Source organism: Dermacentor albipictus, chromosome 5 (genome assembly GCF_038994185.2).
Source record: "Dermacentor albipictus isolate Rhodes 1998 colony chromosome 5, USDA_Dalb.pri_finalv2, whole genome shotgun sequence".
Taxonomy (NCBI): Eukaryota; Metazoa; Arthropoda; class Arachnida; order Ixodida; family Ixodidae; genus Dermacentor; species Dermacentor albipictus.
In genome coordinates, this window is record NC_091825.1 from 3,809,662 (window position 1) to 3,828,289 (window position 18,628).

General features: G+C 44.8%; 2 protein-coding genes and 1 long non-coding RNA gene across 3 annotated transcripts; all 3 read left to right on the forward strand.

The window, feature by feature from the left end:
- The first annotated feature begins 5,399 nt into the window (after positions 1–5,399).
- Positions 5,400–12,156, forward strand: LOC139060375 (uncharacterized). The gene is made up of 19 exons (XM_070539488.1): positions 5,400–5,714; positions 8,973–9,171; positions 9,331–9,402; positions 9,458–9,563; positions 9,621–9,652; positions 9,869–9,904; positions 9,985–10,026; positions 10,103–10,123; positions 10,241–10,279; positions 10,507–10,548; positions 10,721–10,762; positions 10,864–10,896; positions 10,982–11,020; positions 11,116–11,148; positions 11,255–11,293; positions 11,376–11,408; positions 11,510–11,554; positions 11,711–11,752; positions 11,836–12,156. Exons 2-19 carry the CDS (start codon positions 8,976–8,978, stop codon positions 11,901–11,903), a joined length of 960 nt encoding a protein of 319 aa, XP_070395589.1. The 5' UTR covers positions 5,400–5,714; positions 8,973–8,975; the 3' UTR covers positions 11,904–12,156.
- A 3,158-nt stretch (positions 12,157–15,314) lies between these two features.
- On the forward strand, positions 15,315–17,042 carry LOC139060376 (uncharacterized). The gene is made up of 4 exons (XM_070539489.1): positions 15,315–15,653; positions 15,713–15,872; positions 16,314–16,425; positions 16,916–17,042. Exons 1-4 carry the CDS (start codon positions 15,486–15,488, stop codon positions 16,938–16,940), a joined length of 465 nt encoding a protein of 154 aa, XP_070395590.1. The 5' UTR covers positions 15,315–15,485; the 3' UTR covers positions 16,941–17,042.
- A 527-nt stretch (positions 17,043–17,569) lies between these two features.
- On the forward strand, positions 17,570–18,425 carry LOC139060377 (uncharacterized). The gene is made up of 5 exons (XR_011514760.1): positions 17,570–17,638; positions 17,968–18,031; positions 18,100–18,163; positions 18,230–18,293; positions 18,362–18,425. It is a non-coding gene; the product is annotated as an uncharacterized lncRNA (long non-coding RNA).
- The last annotated feature ends 203 nt before the right edge of the window (positions 18,426–18,628 follow it).

Sequence of the window (18,628 nt, forward strand, 5' to 3'; positions counted from 1 at the left end):
TAATTCACTGTGCCTTGACTGGCCTCGATTGGTTTGCTTGGGCTCCCGTGACTTTCTTGGACCATCGTGTGGTCGCGCTAACATCGCCTCATGCGTTCGCAATAATATTTAATTAGTACTAAGCAGCAACAGCTGATTACAACTACTAATCAGCTACTTACAGCTACACATCAGCAACAGCTGATTAATATAGAGCGCAGTGGACGGCCGGGGCTGCTGCGGCCCTGGACTAAGAACTCCACAGCGCACTCTGGGGCAGCGCAGCAGCATTTTCACAGCTACGTAAAGTTTTTTAATCAATCTCCTAAACGCGAGACTATACAAACATTTAAAGACGCATCAGTGAAAACACTTGCCGAGTACGTAAGTTGCGAAGTCTGAGGACTCGAGCCCCTTCGCCAACGCAGAGCTGCGCCCTGGTAGAGCTACTTGCGGTGCTCCCGCCCTCTGGCGGCAAACCAAGACAAGGGGCCACCCGCGATGTACGGCGCCTACGGAGAGTTTGACAACTGAACCTAGTCTAGTAACGTTGGTCTAGAGCACGGTGTAAGAATAATATGTTTAGGTGTTGACACTGGGCGCCCGCCGCGGCGGAGAGCGCGCACAGATTGTGTTCGCCCTCTAGTACATGCGCCGACCGCAGCGGCGCGGGGGCGCTGCGGAGCAGAGGCCCTTCGCTTTCGGTGCGGCAAGCGGCGTGCCCAGAGCCGTATATTCCCTTCTCCGGCGTGCCCTGCTTTAGGTGCCCTTTTAGGCTGCGTTGGTCGATGTTTTGGGCTGAGAGAGTGCATCACAAGCTGTGAACACCACGATCTCAGCTTCCACGTCGTCAGCTTCCATCGTGGACGAGCAAATTTTGCGAGAACTAGCTTTTTGTGTCGCGGTTTGGCACAAGCCGGATTGACGGTTGTGGAAACGCACGTGGTGGCGCGGGCCGACGCCATGGACGGTAGTCGCGGCCTATGTGCATTATGTCTGTGATCTGTTGTTTGTTGCTGTGACACACCTGTCAACTTCAGCCGGGTCCAGAAGTCTGCTAGACGCAATTATGGGTAAGAAGTGCTTCGTACCCAACTGCAGTTCGGGCTACCGGAGTTGTCCGGATCAAGTTTCACTTTTTAAAGCCATGTGCTGATCACAAGGAAGAAGTACTCGCACAGCTCCTCCACTATTACGTCAGCATGCGTATGAGGCAGCATTGTAAGCACACCAATGCAGTCATGACAAAGCAGTGTCAAGAAAAAAAGAAACAGGCCAAGCTGTGCTCATCCTAGATGATAGAGGATGATTCGCTCAGTGTATCGTCCAAATAAACGAATGCAGTGATCATCACAATTGCAGTCACGGTCTTGGCTCTTGATTACACGAAAGTAGCCCAGTAGGTTGTGATTCACTGTGTTTTGTGCGTAACCTAGTGACTACAGGAAATCACATCTCTCAGAGAGGCTACTTGTAGTAATAAATTTGTTTGTTCAACAGAATGGCTATTCAGGCCGCATTTGAGCAAAAAAAAAAGCAAATTGTGCTGCTAATATCCCGAAGGGGCATATGGGCATTAATAGATGCCGCAATGGAGGGCTCCAAACTTAGACCACATGGGATTCTTCACATCACACAGCACACGGGCACCTTTTGCGTTGTTTCGCGGCCACCGCAGCCGGCATTACACCTACGTTCTCGGGCCTAGTGCTAGAGACAACCACTCAGCATCGTCGGTGCCGACCTGAGGGATAAGATTGGCAGAAACAACGCCAGTGGCATTTCCAGTAACTATTTGCGTTTCGCGTACCTAATTGTGGACTGCACTTGCTATTAAAAAGCCGCAAATGCACACTTGGAGTTTTGTTTTGGTCCCGGCGTTCGCGTGTATAGCGGCAGTGGCGTTCTGCAATACAGCACAAGAGCGCGGGTTCTATTCGTGGCTGCGGAGTAAGTATTTCTGATGCAGGCGAAATGCGGAAACGTCCTTGAGGTTTCTGTGCAAATTAAAGAACTCCAGGTGGCCGAAGTTAACCATGTTCTCAACACGGCGGTCATCTCGCAGCATTGGCGCAATACACTGCTCAAGCAATGTTTGAATGTACGCGTAGGCTCTTCAGGCCAAATGTGGGCGCGTTGAGTCCGACCTTTTATATTTAAGAGGCAGTGTAGTTAACTATGCTCACAGCAGTCGTGCGGATGAACGAAAAAAAAATTTGCTATGAACGCATTTCGATAACGAGCTCGGAAGCAGCACAGGGCTGCGTCCTCGCTGCTGTTCCGCCCATTCATGCAGTCTCAGCAAGAAAAACACGAAGTAGCCCAAAATTATTTGGTGTCGACAGCAGTTTCAATCCTTCGTTGTCTTGCCGCACTTCACAAAGCACGCGTACACGCAGCGGCACCGAAAGATCCCGTGGCATCTGCATTACGGCTGCCGAAGCTCGGCGACTAGGGGCCCCTAGTGTTCCTGTATATGCTCCCGCAGGGAGCAGAGTTGCGCATACCTTTTCCGGCGCCGCTCGCACCGCTATTGGCCGAGCGCGAAAAATGACGTCAAATGATCCGCGCCGCTGCGAAGCCAACTTTACGGGCGCATCGCTGACTTATGCGAACTCGTCGTTTCCGTCAGTGCCATCGCCACTGCAATCAGCGGACCGTCGATCGAGGAGCAGCTGTTAAATGACGTAAAATTTCCTTGCCTCTGATGCGATAGGTCACAAAGCTTTGTAACCTGGCTTTTTGGCCAAAGTCTGCTTCAGTGATTTCATTGACTTGATACAGTGTCTTCAACTACTGGCTTTTCTCTGAGTGGTAAGAGATCAAGGAAAATGTGTTGTCATATTACAGTCTGCACTGTGTGAATAATTACTCTGCAAGTTTGCCATCTTGATGTGATTAGTGCAATAAAAATAACCTGTTGTTACTCATAATAGCTTGTTGCCGTTCCAGTTTCTTTGAATTCTGCCCCCAAGGTTCCAAGAACCAGCACTTTTGGCCTGCTGCCAGCAACCGTTCATGCATTCCCTTGTATGAATTAAATTTGATCTAGAAGCTCTTGTATCTTGAATCTTTTTTCTACTTGCAGATTTGCTGCTACTATATAGCTGATTAGTCTGCGGTATGAATGAATCGTAAAAGTAAGCTTTGCTTAAAATGTGCGCATGTGAACATTTGAAATGGGCTTAAATCTGTGTCTGCACCGCATGTATCGAAAACGTGCAGCTGTTGTGAACGATGGTTAGTGATAAATGGCGCTCTGTTAACGGTCACTAATATAATTATAGGCACGATAGCTCTCTTGGCGACGGTCATTAACCGGCTGGTTTCGGCAGCCAAAATGCGCTAAGTGTCCACTTTACGTGTGTGAAGTTTTAAACACTCTTTAAAACATTTCTTGCTTTTTGACCATGATAAGACAACTTCATATGCATGCTGAAAATCATTGCACCGCTTTTTGTGGCAACGTACTGCGTGTTTGCGAGCGAACTTTGGAGCTGTTCGAGCCACAGGAGTATCTTATTTTGGGGAATCGAAGGTGGTCCCACCCTTTATTTGTACGTTCGTGCGTGTTTGTATATGCGTGTTTACATCGGTACATACAAAGTTTCGGTTGGTTGGAAGCCCATCCCCTCCGGCTGCACGAATGACTCGTTCGAGCGTAGCCTGTATTAAGAAGTGACCTTTGCTAAGCGCCTGCGAACAATTGGCGCTTGTAGCTCGCGACCACTAGAGAAAAAAGCGAAACACCACTCGGCATTTGGCTTCTGCGCGCGCGAGGAGTGGCTTTGCTGCAGAGCTGGATCACGGCGGCGCACCTATGCGCAACTCTGCTCCCTGCGGGAGCATATACAGGAACACTAGGGGCCCCGGGTGCGTAGCGCCATCTGTCAGCGTTCGAGAGAAGCGCAGGGAGCGGCGAACAAGTCCTGGTCGCGCCGCCGAGCGCAGTGTCAACACCTAAATGTATTCTTACACCGTGGTCTAGAGTTACTGTATATGCTACCGTACCTGTGGTAGCACATACAGTAACTCTAGAAAGGTCCGCTACGCTACGCTAAACGTATAACTAAAACGTGAAAATCGCCCGCCGCTCCACTGTGGCTTAGCGGGGCAGCTCGGAGCGGAGCGTACCGTAAAGATGCTCGACTAAAACACTCTAGTGCCTAGGCTGAGTCATATTTTCAAGCAGCTAAATCCCCCAGATTTATCTCTCTCGCGCCTGCGCAGAAAGGTCGAGCGCCGTCAAAAAGCGCCACGCCCCGCTGTACCTACTAGCAATTGTAAAAACGCCGCCGGGCTCAGTGCGATCGTCTGCTAAAACAGCCAACCGAATCACGATTGCCGTCCCACGAAACACAAAACGTCTTGACAACTTCTCGGAACGGCTACAAACGGCTATAGACATCTTGGTCTACACGAAGACGTTAAACAGACGTTCTTCGAAACATTATGTAGCGGCAAGTAGAGTGAATCAGACTATTGTGTCTCAGCTGTGGTATCAGCCCACGCCTGACGTCAACGAAGCATATTTTAATAATAATAATAATATTTGGGGTTTTACGTGCCAAAACCACTTTCTGATTATGAGGCACGCCGTAGTGGAGGACTCCGGAAATTTTGACCACCTGGGGTTCTTTAACGTGCACCTAAATCTAAGCACACGGGTGTTTTCGCATTTCGTCCCCATCGAAATGCGGCCGCCGTGGCCGGGATTCGATCCCGCGACCTCGTGCTCAGCAGCCCAACGAAGCATATTTTGGTGAACATCTTCAGAGCGTCTAAATCAAGAACTTTTTTAGACGTTTGTTCAGACAAGGCGCGATACGCTTAGGTGTGCGCGTGAAAAAGATTTAAAATGCACGTGCCCGACGCGCAGCGTTTCATTCCGTGACACTTAACAAGCCAATCAGTTACTTGTCATAGCCTTTCGATGCTTAAATTTCCCCCTTTGGGTGAACAACCGCAAAAAGCCTGCAGGGTTATTTGATGTCATTTCGATCTTATCCCTCGATCGCAACACCTACGTGTTTTCCGAGCGGCCACCAACGTTCGCTCCACCAGGCGCGTATCACGATCGAAGATAAGCTGCGATCGAACGACAATCAGTGTAGAGAAAAAAAAAACGGCCGGGCGCACATGTGTGCGCCTGTTCAGCGTCCCTATCAGCTAGAGCACAGGCCTTCCTTTCCCCTAACGTGAACAAGCGGTGAAGAATCCACAATTGCGATATCGGCTATCGTCAACGGCAGATCTGCCGCGCGCGTTCGCAAACGTGCACTCCGTTTGAGAACGGCGAAATGCTATCTGCTCTTGTACAGCACCAGGGGGCGCGCTGAAGTTGCCGCCCGATTCAAAGGTAGATAGCCGCATAACATCAACATCACCAATCGCGTAGCACGGCCGGTACGGCAGCGAGATTAAAGCCTTTCGCTACTTTTAGAGGAAATTTAGGCACTTTTGGGCTTTAGGTAATTGTCGTTCAGCCGCGCTCCCTCTATAACTTCATGTGGATAGCAGTGGATAGTGCCAATCTTTCCCTTGCTCAGGACTACGTCTCTCAGTAAAGTTTTGATTTCGGCGCGTGCTCATTCTTTAGCTTTCGCTCACCGGTGCGCATGGTTCCGCTGCCAAGCTCTATCGGGTTTATATTTTAGCTTGTGCACCGCTCATAGTTCTTTTGCTCACGTTCAAGCCTTGACTGCAGCGCCAGCAGAAGCGGTGCAGTTCTTACGGTACGTATACGTTTACTTTCTTCAACTTGCACGCAACTTTTGTTTTGGCGCGCCCGTACGTGCTGGTATGAAGTTTAGACTCGTTTATGCATTTGCATGCACCTATGTAGTAGAACGTTTTCTTGTGATCTAGGAGGCAAAGCTGAAATTTCACATAATTTCGTTGAATTATTCCAGAAATTCTATACTACGGCAATGGAAAGAAAGAAAAAGCCGTTTGAGGCTTTATCTCGACAGCAAAAATATCGTCGACTTAGTGCTGTAGTCGAGCCCTTGGTTTGCGATCTTCACGTGCCAGGAAGTGTCGAACGAGGTTCACGTTCAACTGACGATACGGACAAAGTGCATACAGTGGATTCAGCTTCTTTTCCATCTGTTAGCGTCGCGTCAAACGATGGTTTCTCCGAACACAGTTCCGGCTCTACAAGTGAAGTGTCGCGAGACTCGCATGAGAGGACTGTGTCAGGACCTATTGGTGCGCGAGACAAAGAAGCGAGTGCTGTGTTTTTTCGTGACGAACAGGACAGTTCAAGCTCTACTACATCGCTGCCAAGTGATACGAGTGAGCGAATTGAGTGCGCGGCAGCGTTTCGTCCGTCCGAACAGAGTGGTTCGACAGAGATGGCTCGCCACTTGAGAAATTGGGCGTGCGAGCAAAATGTTACGCATACGGCGGTGTCCGCACTACTCAGAGTATTGAAAACACACCCCTGCTTTCGGACTTGCCATCTGACGCACGGACGCTGCTTCGAACTCCGCGAGTGGCTTTGATTGAGGACTGTGCTAATGGCTCGTACTGTCATTTTGGCATTGCAGACAGCATTAATTCAATGTTAGCGAACAGTACGAATTTATCGCTAGTGTCGCAAAGCATTGCACTGTTTTTTTATATTGATGGGCTTCCACTCAGTAAAAGCTCACTAAGCCAGTTTTGGCCAATTCTAGCCACCACAATTAACTGACATTCCAGGAAGTGGTGTGTTTTTGGTTGGATGCTATCATGGAAATCAGAAACCATCTTCTCTGACTGACTTCCTTGGCCCTCTAGTCAAAGATCTGCTTCATCTTCTTGATAATGGACTGCAGGTTCACGGCAAGCCAGTTACCATTAGTGTGAAAGGTTTCATTTGTGATGCACCTGCACGTGCATTTATTTTAGGCACAAAGTTACATTCTGGCTACTATGGCTGTGGAAAGTGCAAACAAAAGGGTGAATATGCAGAAGGAAGAGTTGTTTTTCCAGAAACGCAGGCGCCATTGCGAACAGATGCCGACTTTGATCAAAGAGTGCAGGAAGAACACCATGTTTCTGAAACGCCACTTTCAGCACTACCAATTGGCCTTGTTTCACAGTTTCCCTTAGACTACATGCACCTAGTATGTATCGGGGTCACTAAAAAGTTGATACTTCTTTGGTTGAGAGGCCCATTGCCACATCGTTTGCCTTCAACATCTATTGAAAGGATGTCAAAATGGCTGTTGGCGCTAGCGCGGACACATTGTGAGGAGTTTGCCAGGAAGCCACGATCTCTCAGAGAGATTGATCGTTGGAAAGCAACTGAGCTTCGCTGCTTCCTTTTGTATTTAGGTCCGTGTGTTCTGAGAGGTATTTTGTCGAAAAATCTGTACAGTCACTTCCTCATTCTTCACACAGCAATCACCATACTTTCGAGCCCTTCTCTCTGTCGCGAGTACTGCAGCTATGCAAAGGAGCTCCTTATTTGTTTTGTTTCATCATTCCAGTCCATTTATGGAAAGCACAGTCTTTCCTATAATGTTCATTCATTGGTTCATCTGGCTGATGATGTCTTGAGATACGGGCCTCTTGACAGCTTCAGTGCATTTCCAGCAGAAAATTTCATGCATCACCTCAAGAAGTTGGTAAGGCACTCAAAGAAACCACTAGAGCAGCTGGTTAACCGAATAGCAGAACGACAGTCCTCAGGTACGTTGTTTGTCATCAAACAACCTTCTTTGCAAGGAGTAGAATGTTCAGATTCACAGCAGTGGTCCACTTGCAGAGCGTTGCATTGGGCCTCAGTACCACATAGCAAGCTTTCCACAATTTACCTTAAGGACTTCTGAAGGCAACAATGTCTGTACCATGGCAGATTCCACTGTTGTCATGATATCAAACTTTGCACATGATAGTCAGGGAAATAAAGTGCTAATTGGGAAAGCCCTTGAATGTTCTGGTGACCTTTACACTACACCTTGTCCATCATCTCATCTTGGAATAGTCGTCGTGAAAAAGGTTGACAGTCCTCTTTCGTCAAGGATGCTCTGTGATGTTATGTCCAAGTGTGTGCTGCTGCCTCTTGCAGGTTCCCCCTCCGAATATGCACTGTTGCCCCTAATCCACTCAACTGTATTGCCCCCCCTGCACATATAAAATCTGAAACTGTGGAATAGCTCATGCTTGTTAATTGCAGATATCTTTATTTCACTATAGACCTTGTGAAGGTGAATAGCTTTGCTGAGCCACCTTACAACTAAGCCATCTGGCTTCTAGGTCGCACTTGGGACATTAATTTCGAACTGGCAGATTCGGCTCTGTTAACAGCTGCAGCAAACTGTCCAACTGCCACTCTCAGTAGCTAAATTGCACATGACATCTCCTCATAGTGGCAATGGCAGTACTTATCAGCATACAGAAACTTAAGCATAGCTACAACAACACTTGTTACACTGCACCTGATAAATTAATGGCCTGCACATTACCACTCGTAAAATCACCATGCCTGACAGCCTCAGTGGATGTCCCAAGTGGCCAGCATGCCAGATGGCTTGGCCACTGGGTGACTCTGCAAAGTGACATGCCATTGGTCTGCAAACATTTGTTCCCAATATATATATATTGAAAAGTAGAATGATAAACTACTCATACAAGGATAGTGTGTATAAAATGCTGTGTATTTGGGCCTTATGTGATGTGGTAAACTTGAATGTTTGCATGTAAACCTGTAAATAATGCAATAACTGACAATAATACCATGCAATACCATGCAATAATACTGACAATCACTGAACACTAGATTATGCCTCTACTACATAATTGTTCCTCAAATAAATCTTGTGTAAAGTTTAATGCTTAAGCACAGCACATCTCAATATTTTTACCTTTTTGGGGATTGCTTTTTTATGCCTTTGTTTTTTACATCTGTGGTGTCCTGGACCAAAGCTGTGCCTATTGGGTTGACCTGTACACCTGTCAGAAGTTTTCTGCTCTCTTTTTGTTCTCCATGTTCACAATAATAGGTTATGTATGCTGTCTTGAGATTTGTTGATGACAACAGTGTTGCTGTTGTCCCAACCAACTGGTTGTTGAAGAATAAAAAGATGTGTTTGTGGCCGACTGTGCTGGGCACCCATGAATTGACAAAAGCTGTGAAACGACGTGCCCATCTCAATCCTTCTACAACGCCTAGCTTCAAGGTGAAGGTGATCAAAACTACAGGTATGAAACAGTTTTTTGCAAATTGGTTTTATCATTTTGAGATTGCTGTTACTCTTGAAGCCATTGGCAGCCTGTAAGGGAGTTGGGGGAAGCATACAGAAAAGCTGTTCAGCATGAATAACACAGATAAGTAAATATACTATGCAATTTCTTTTTCAGCAACATACGATGAAGCTCGGCAAAAGTTGCCACAAGCAGAAAATTCGGACAATGTCGACACAACAGATCAAGGTAAGGGCTTCTCCTAATTCCATTTTCAGTATCCTTATACAATTCACATTTACAGAAAAAGGACGTGGTAAGCGGCGCAAATACACACGTATTTTGAGCTCGTCGGATGATTCGGAAGAGGAAGACAATTTAAATCTTCCGGAACCACCCTTCTCTCAAAGGTAGTAGCTGTTTTCAGGCACTCTTTCAAAATATGCTAATCCGTGCACATGTTGCAGCACTTCAAGTGCCAGTAATGATGGCAGAACAAGTAAGTGATGGCTACTTTTTGTCAGCAGTATATAGAACCAGCTTGCATTGCAAGTGATAAAATGTGAGCTAAACCTTGGGGAGGGATAAACAAATGTAAGCTTTAATCTGGTATTTAATCTGGTACTTATTGAGGCACTACACCATAAGCAGCAAGCTGAATTCCTTCTATTCCTTGAATATGTATCACTGCATTAAATTTTGCACTGGATTGCAGCTTCCAGACAAAGGCTTACTGAAACAGCTTCTGAAAGTAAGACTTTTGTCTTTACGTAAGCACTATAGCACCGCTGAATTTTGCTCCTGGGTACTTATTAAATTTCTGTTTTGCAGAAACCCAGCAGGCAGACTTATCTGTGCAGACAGCTCATCTTTGTAAGATTTTCTCTTCTAGTAAGCAGCTATGTGCCATTGCTGCATGTGCTCATTTAATTTTTTTTCCCTTTTCTAGCCTCAGTGGAAGAACAAAGAGGTTTGTAGTGGATATGCGTTGTTGCGTTTTATGTATGTATGAACAGTGCTGAAACTAATGTGGCTAAGCAAGGCTGCTGTATCAAACATTTAGGGAAAATGTACTTGTCCTTTACAGAGAGTGAAAATGACAGCTTAAGCGAATCACAAGCCCCAGGTAAATATTGTTGCAAGTTGTCTTCTTACACGCAGCCAACACTGCAGTAACATAATTTGATTTCATATTACCTTTGTTGCTTACTCATTGCACTTGGTTTAGTAAATATATAGTGCATGTCATGAAATACTGATTTGGTCATGCATGAATATACTAGGACCATTTGACGAGTAGAGCTTGTTTAGAGTTGTAGTACTGAGTCATTTGTGCTTTCTTTTTTGTGACAGGCAGCCAGCAAGCTCAATGTGCTGTGCAGTCATTTCAGTCAGGTAAGTTTCATTCATAACAGTAGAAAACCAGGTGATGTCATATTTTAATATATTTTCTGCTTTTTTTGCACTGGGAGTTGCCAGCTCCCGATTACTACATGCATGCATAGTTATAGAGCAAGTGCCTAGAAGAGCTGCATATTCTTGTGTGAAATTGCTCGTTTCCTTTTAGCACACCAGCCTAGGGCACCATTTCTGCAGCCACGTCGTGAAAGTAAGTTTCCTTGCTGGCACCCTCGGCAGTCGGCTTGCTAAGTAATGCTTTGGCATATATGCATATAATTTTCCTAATTTTTTCCACTGTATTTGCTCAAGGCCCATTACAGTGGTCCATCTCCAGTGCCCAAGGTGCGTTTTGCTATTGACTGTGTTCCATAACTCAACAAGTGTGATCAAGGAGAGACCCGTTAAGATATCGCGCTTCTTTTTATAGGAGGCTGGCGGAGAGCACCAGCTGCACAGTCTCGTTCAGGTGAAATTCATCTCTCGCTGCAGTTTTACTGCTTTTTGCTTGTGACTGCTTTTTTTTAAGACACTACCATACTTGTAAATTTTAACTTTCTGCAGACTCACCACTTTGTATGGCACCAAGCTCCCAAGGTTTGTTATGGAGAGCAAAACTCAATTCCACACATGCATGATTACCACTGCATAGAGCTAGTAATTAAGCAGATAATGTTTTGAGGATTCTGTGGGTTTTTCACAGGAAGCCTTCCAGGAATACCATTCCCAGAGTTGCATTTAGGTAAATTTAATTTGAAATTTGAAACCTATGTGAGTAGCAGTTGAATGATGCACAATTGCACATTACTCTGCTTTTTCTGCAGACTCTCCACGATGGATTGCACAACATTCACAAGGTGAATTGTGGGGGGTACACTTTTTGAGCTCATATATGCATACAAAATGTCATTACAGCCAGTTACTAAAAAAAAAACAATTTTGCTTTGCTTTCTTGCAGAAAGTTGTCTAGGAGTACAAGTACCAGCCGCACAGACATATCCTGGTAAGTTTCCTGGGATTTTCAGCTTGTCGCATTTCATTCATAACATTTCGTTCGTTACTTTTCTGAATCTTGCAATATTCATGGATTCCTTGCTGCTCTATATATGTGCACTAACTGATGCCATTGTATTTTTTGGAATTGTGCTTGCTTGTTCAGGAACTGGACATTCAGAATTCGCCACGCAGTCTTGTCACCTAGGTAATATTTAACATGACCTGTCTATTAGTATTTAGGATGCTACTATGAATGTGGAAAACGTTTCCTCTACATTTTTTTTGCAGAACTGCCACGGTGGCCTGCTTCTAGTTCTCAAGGCAAGTTGTATTATTTGTCACATCTTGGTACATGAACACGATTGGTTATAATGCCAACAATTAAAATACAGCTGTATTGCTGAGTGGTCATCTGGTTTGCTTGTTTTTCTAGGCAGCCACTGTCCAGCGTTAGTGTCACAATTGCATCACCAAGGTTCATTTGTCAAAACTAACCTCAACAGTTGCACAGAGTGCACAGCCTCATTTTGTACATTTTGCGAATGTACGAAATTACATTTTGCATGACATTTTACTCGCAAGGTGTTTGTACAATGCTGAGGATTGATGGTTGTTGCAGCTTTGTGCTGGTGTACTTGAAAAAATCCAGTTAGCTCGGTAATGTAGAATGAGTGTTGCTAGAATTATGCATTATTACTGCAGAAACTATATAGTCTGTAGATGCGAACTTTGAATTTCATGTCCAGGTATGTGTCTCCTTCACTTATGTGCTGCTGTAGACAACCACGCTTTCTTTTTAGAGGAGCTACTCTTCTTTGCTAGTGTTGTATTCCTTCCTACTGGTAGCAGCTTTTATTCTTGTCCTAAGAGAACCACTCAACAGAAATGTAACCTTTCTTTGTTGTACAAGATTAGTGCATCTAGAATCATGGAACAACATAAGTGCTAGCTTGAAGCTGCAAAGTGTCCATGTGTGGGCCCATGTGCCCACACTGTTTTTTGGAGAAACAGAAGTGTTAGTGTGGGGTGTAATGCATGAGGAGAGTTGGAAATGCAGGGGTAATTTGTAGCATTGTAGGAAATTTGTTTTATCAATCATTTCACAAGTGTAGCTGTTTGGGCAAAGAGTGGGTAATGCACTGTTTGGTGTAAGAAGTGCAAAGGAAATAATGAAATGATCAAAAAGGTAGAGACTGGGACCAATAGTGCGGTATGTGTCCCTGTTCTTTTGCCTCTTGTTCTTGTTTGATGTAACCACAACAAATCCTACATTGAATTGGGGAGTGTTGCATGGAGATTATGGAGATTATCTGGTGCTCAAGAGGTTTCAGAGGATGTTAGTTATACTCGGAGCTTTGCTGTAAATGCAATTGATTCTTCATGGCTGCTAGTCAGGACCTTTTTTGTACAAGTGCAGTTTCCAGACATTCACCGAGTGATTTTGCGGTTCAAGAAAGTGTGTAAAATGTTTTGTTTTACAGGTGAAGCACCCAGCCATTCTCAGAGGGCTTTCTCCGTTCAAGAAGGTGTGTACAATGAACTTGATTATTGCACCTACCTGCCTTTGTACGATTTTAATTGTTTAATCTCACACTGAACTGCAGAACAGTTAGAACATAGCCACAAAAGTTTGTAAGATAGTGCAAAGCTGTCTGCTGTATAAATTTTACAAAAGACACCTTAAGTCCTTGTACATTTGTTTCCAATCTGCAGAACAAACTGACCAAAGTCTGCTGGCTTCAATCAGGAAGGAGATCTCATTTAAGCACATTTTGGTAAATTTTATTTTGCATATAGTTTGCTCATCAATAAAGGTATTACACAGGTATTGCACTTAAGGAATTTAGTTACAGGGTGTCTACCAACCGGGAAAACCGGGAATTCTCAGGGATTTTGAGTAGTCTGGAAAAAGTCAGGGAAAACTCATGGAATTTGGGCCTCTATCAGGGAAAATTAGCGGCAATTTTATTGAAAGGGTCGAAAGTCGCGGTAATGCTGGCTCGAGTCTATAGCAGACAGGAATCGTAATGAATCGTCTTTGACGCCCTGTCGTTGGCAGGAGGAGTTGCCAGTGTACAGTCAACGAGCGACTTTCCGGATTCCCGATAATATAGACGGCTTCGCGGCGCCACCTCGTACCCCATAGTGTAAACGTATCAGAACGTGTGAAATTTCCGACGCAAGAACTCTTTGCCGTCCGATTTTCCGGACGTTTTGCCGCGACCGCAGGTCCGAAACGGCATTAATCAAAGGCACCACCGCTGCCGTTTTGATTACTTCGCCGCCTCGAACCGGCACTCTCGCACGCAGATCCGCTGGCACCCGTTGCCACCACTGCGTACTGCGGCAACGCTAGGCCTAGCTGCTTCGACGTTCGCTATGAAGCTTCTTGCCATTGGGTGCCGACCTTTTTTTGAAAGAATTCGCTGCTGTCAGCAATGGCACGGACTCCACCTTTGTGGTCCTCGCAATTGGCTTAGAAACTTGGAAAACACGGTGCGTTGCATAATGCCGGTTCGTGAAAGTCAGCTTCGCCTCTGTACAGAAATGTTACTTGGTAAAGCTTACGGAAAAGTATTGCAGTGAAGCATAACAAGCGTGGGAAGGGGCTATTGCCACGGAATACAGTATGTATATCTTAATTATACACGCGGGCACCCGGCGTTTCCTGTCACAGTACGAGCACAGGTAGGCCTAATATGTGTACCGACAGGCCTTCAGAGCGTTCTCGAACGTGCCTGTGGTGGTTTGAGCCCCTAAGGGCAGTAAATGATACGCATGCATTTATTTTTTTCCAGCTGGCCGATTTTTCGGACGTTTTCGCGGCCCCTAGGGAGCTCGAAAAATCGGTCGTGGACTGTGCAACTCATCAAGATGCTTCAAATGGTCCTTGGGGCGAACGAGTGGCGGAAGGCGGTCAAGAACAGAAGTGACCTACGCATTGAGGAATAAACGAGAAAGGAAGCTTGTTGCCGCCGTTTTGAAAGAGCTTGAACTCAAAAAGTAAAGTTTTGGCTGATGCCGAGATGCGGGTGTCCTTCATCCAAACCAGAATACACTCTTTGAAGCAGTGCAACACAACACTCGGGCGTCGTGCGCGGGTTGAGAGTATGTCAGGACTGTTGAGGTTGACTTACGAGCTGTTGAGAGAGAATCTCAATAGTGACAGAGTTCAGGCCTCATCCCACTGAGGTTGCTATCAGTTGATAGAAATAGTTCATAATAGAAAATATTTGCCTTTGTATGCATCTCCTTTTTATTCGTATTTGATAATGCCCGACCCTATTTGCAATTGTTTTCGAAGACACTTTATTTGCTGTGCATTTTACTAACCCCTGCCTTCTATTCTCTTATTGAATAACATAAACACTGCTCCTTAGTATTCAAATTGGATTAAGTTGCTTTTTTTTCATGTGCTTACTAGAGAGTGACAGCATCAGGCGATATGGTATCAGCCCGTGTTGATATAAAACAAAGTTCTGCATCACTCAGGGAAATTTGCAATGGCACTCAGGGAAAACCTGGAAAACTCAGGGAATTTGGAAATGTCAACTTGGTAGACACCCTGAGTTATAACAATTGATTTGGTAAATGAGAAATTTAATATTTCCCACCTTTTTACATGCTAATAAATGCATCACAGCTCACGTGAATGCATATATCTGCATGCCACATACAGCCTTTTCTGTGCATGTGTTCAATACACTGTTTGAGTTTTCCGTTTTCCAATTAGGTAATTTATCTTCATTTATTAAGATGTTGCCAGAATCTGTTTAATCCCATCCATAAAAAAGCCTTTGTGGTAGTGGAATACAGTTTCTTATATTGGACTGAGAAATGTGCTTACATTACTGCATTTGCAAACCATTATAGGTAGTATTTTTGTCTGCACATTTCATCTTCACATTTCAGCCGCTACTCGGAGCATCTTGAAAGACATGGCTGTCTTAAAAACTCAAAATGAGGCCATTTTGAACCTCTTAGGTAGTAACCGTGAGTGCGAGATGGATGAGCAGCCTGTACAGACATACCCGCTAAGGACGGTTGATGAAATTGACCATCTGGAACGTAACTTGAAAAGCTCCAGCAGCACCCGCAGGCAACTGGTAAATAATATTCAACAACTTGGTTTTACAAGTATAATTGTTTTGCTGTTCTTCAACAGTGCAAAGTCCTAGGTCACATTGGCGGCAACACAGTGCGCTCAACAACTGCAAACATATTGAAATATTTACTTCACGATTCCGTCGCTGTCATGTACAGTCTCCATGGGCAAAAAGGAAAAAGAGCCTTGGCTGAGACGGAGTTGTGCCGCATAATTCTGGGTAAGCGGTGTGCAAGTGTCAGCAAGTTACTGTAATAAGTCGCATGCTAGATTTACAGCATTGGCTTGCTTTAAGTGCACATTGAGTCATAATGTGTAATTTTGTGATCTGTAAACTGTAACAAAACATTAAAAAATTGTTTTGCCATATGCAAGCTCAGTTTAAACGCATTGAGGAGGTCACATCTGGCAGTGGCCTGCTGGCTATGGCATTCAACTGAACGCATTGTCAAATGCTTGAATACCAACCATATATCTGCAGCCCTCCACCACAGTATTTCATTATGTGGCATGAGCTGTGGTATGTAAAAAAAATTGGTAATTAGATAACTAGCTAAGTTTTCACAACGTTAGCTCAGTCACTTAATATACAAAAGATGGTTATTTGGAGACCTGTGTGGTTTTGTTGAATGCCCATTGTATAACTTAGTGCCTTTTACAGAGTCTGTACGAAAAAATGCAGCAACAGCATCTGCTTCAGACGCAGAGATCCGTACAGGTATCATGGGATGGCTAAAGAATGCGCAAGCCCGTCTTGATGCAGCCATGAAGCGGTAATCTGATCCATTATTTAAAATTATTCACATGTCTTAACTCCTCAATTTAGGCTTGTCCATTGCAGATTATTTCTATATGTGCTGGCCCAAGGGCACTCATGCTGATTTTCACCTCGAGGACATTCTTGAAATATAGGCTGATATACAGACATGAAAAATAAACGAAATAATCTACAGTGCAGTTTATAAATATGCCTTCATATTCATTTCAGTTCTGAAGTTTATGCAATAATTACAATTTGTTTCACGACGCATCTTTCGTGTATCCAGAGCCGATATATGTTCAATAGTATTTGAAGATTTGTGCAGTTAAAAATTATTCTGCCTAACTACACGGAAAATAAACATAGGTTGCAACTTTACAGACTGCTGAGCATTTCTTAAATGTGAAGCAGGTCATGAATTGTAATTTTCTCATTCTTGTAACCCATATATCCTTATCAAGGTCTGTATCTTGCCATAAATTAGTTTTTTTACCTTGCTGTAGGGCACATGTTGAAACGGACCAATGAATAAACAGTTAAATGGTGGCAAAGCAGCCACATTTTTCAAGCAGTTCTGTGCTCACCAATCAAACCTAAGGTAAACGTACAGAAGCATGCTAGGATTGACTGTTTTTTTTAATGTCTTCTTTTAATTTTGATGCAGCTGTTACATTTACTCATTCACTTTATGTCTAGTCGAGGTAAGCCGCATGGTTCCAAGCCAGAGCTTGACTGTTTTGTGGACTGACTACTTTTAATTTCTATGCAGCTCTTATGTTTACTCTCACGGGACCACGAGGCGTGCTGGCTGCAGTTGTTATTGTCTAGTCGAGGTAAGCTGCATGGTTCCAAGCCAAAGCTTGACTGTTTTGTGGACTGACTACTTATCATTTCTATGCAGCTCTTATGTTTACTCTCACGGAACCACGAGGCGTGCTGGCTGCAGTTGTTTTTGTCTAGTCGAGGTAAGCCGCATGGCTCCAAGCCAGAACTTGACTGTTTTGTGGACTGACTACTTTTAATTTCTATGCAGCTCTTATGTTTACGCTCACGGAACCACGAGGCGTGCTGGCTGCAGTTCTTGAATAGTCGAGGTAAGCCGCATGGTTCCAAGCCAGAGCTTGACTGTATTGTGGACTGACTACTTATAATTTCTATGCAGCTCTTATGTTTACTCTCACGGAACCACGAGGCGTGCTGGCTGCAGTTGTTTTTGTCTAGTCGAGGTAAGCCGCATGGCTCCAAGCCAGAGCTTGACTGTTTTGTGGACTGACTACTTTTAATTTCTATGCAGCTCTTATGTTTACTCTCACGGGACCACGAGACGTGCTGGCTGCAGTTGTTATTGTCTAGTCGAGGTAAGCTGCATGGTTCCAAGCCAGAACTTGACTGTATTGTGCACTGACTACTTTTCATTTCTACGCAGCTCTTATGTTTACTCTTGCGGAACCACGAGGCGTGCTGGCTGCAGTTCTTGTCTAGTCTAGGTAAGCCGCATGGCTCCAAGCAAGAGCTTGACTGTTTTGTGGACTGACTACTTTTAATTTCTATGCAGCTCTTATGTTTACTCTCACGGAACCACGAGGCGTGCTGGCTGCAGTTGTTTTTGTCTAGTGTAGGTAAGCCGCATGGTTCCAAGCCAAAGCTTGACTGTTTTGTGGACTGACTACTTTTCATTTCTATGCAGCTCTTATGTTTACTCTCACGGAACCACGAGGCGTGCTGGCTGCAGTTGTTTTTGTCTAGTCGAGGTAAGCCACATGGTTCCAAGCCAGAGCTTGACTATTGTGGACTGACTACTTTTAATTTCTACGCAGCTCTTATGGTTACTGTCACGGAACCACAAAGCGTGCTGGCTGCAGTTGTTTTTGTCTAGTCTAGGTAAGCCGCATGGTTCCAAGCCAGAGCTTGACTGTTTTGTGGACTGACTACTTTTAATTTCTATGCAGCTCTTATGTTTACTCTCACGGAACCACGAGGCGTGCTGGCTGCAGTTGTTTTTGTCTAGTCGAGGTAAGCCACATGGTTCCAAGCCAGAGCTTGACTGTATTGTGGACTGACTACTTTTAATTTCTACGCAGCTCTTATGTTTACTCTCACGGAACCACGAGGCGTGCTGGCTGCAGTTGTTTTTGTCTAGTCGAGGTAAGCTGCGTGGTTCCAAGCCAGAGCTTGACTGTATTGTGGACTGACTACTTTTAATTTCTACGCAGCTC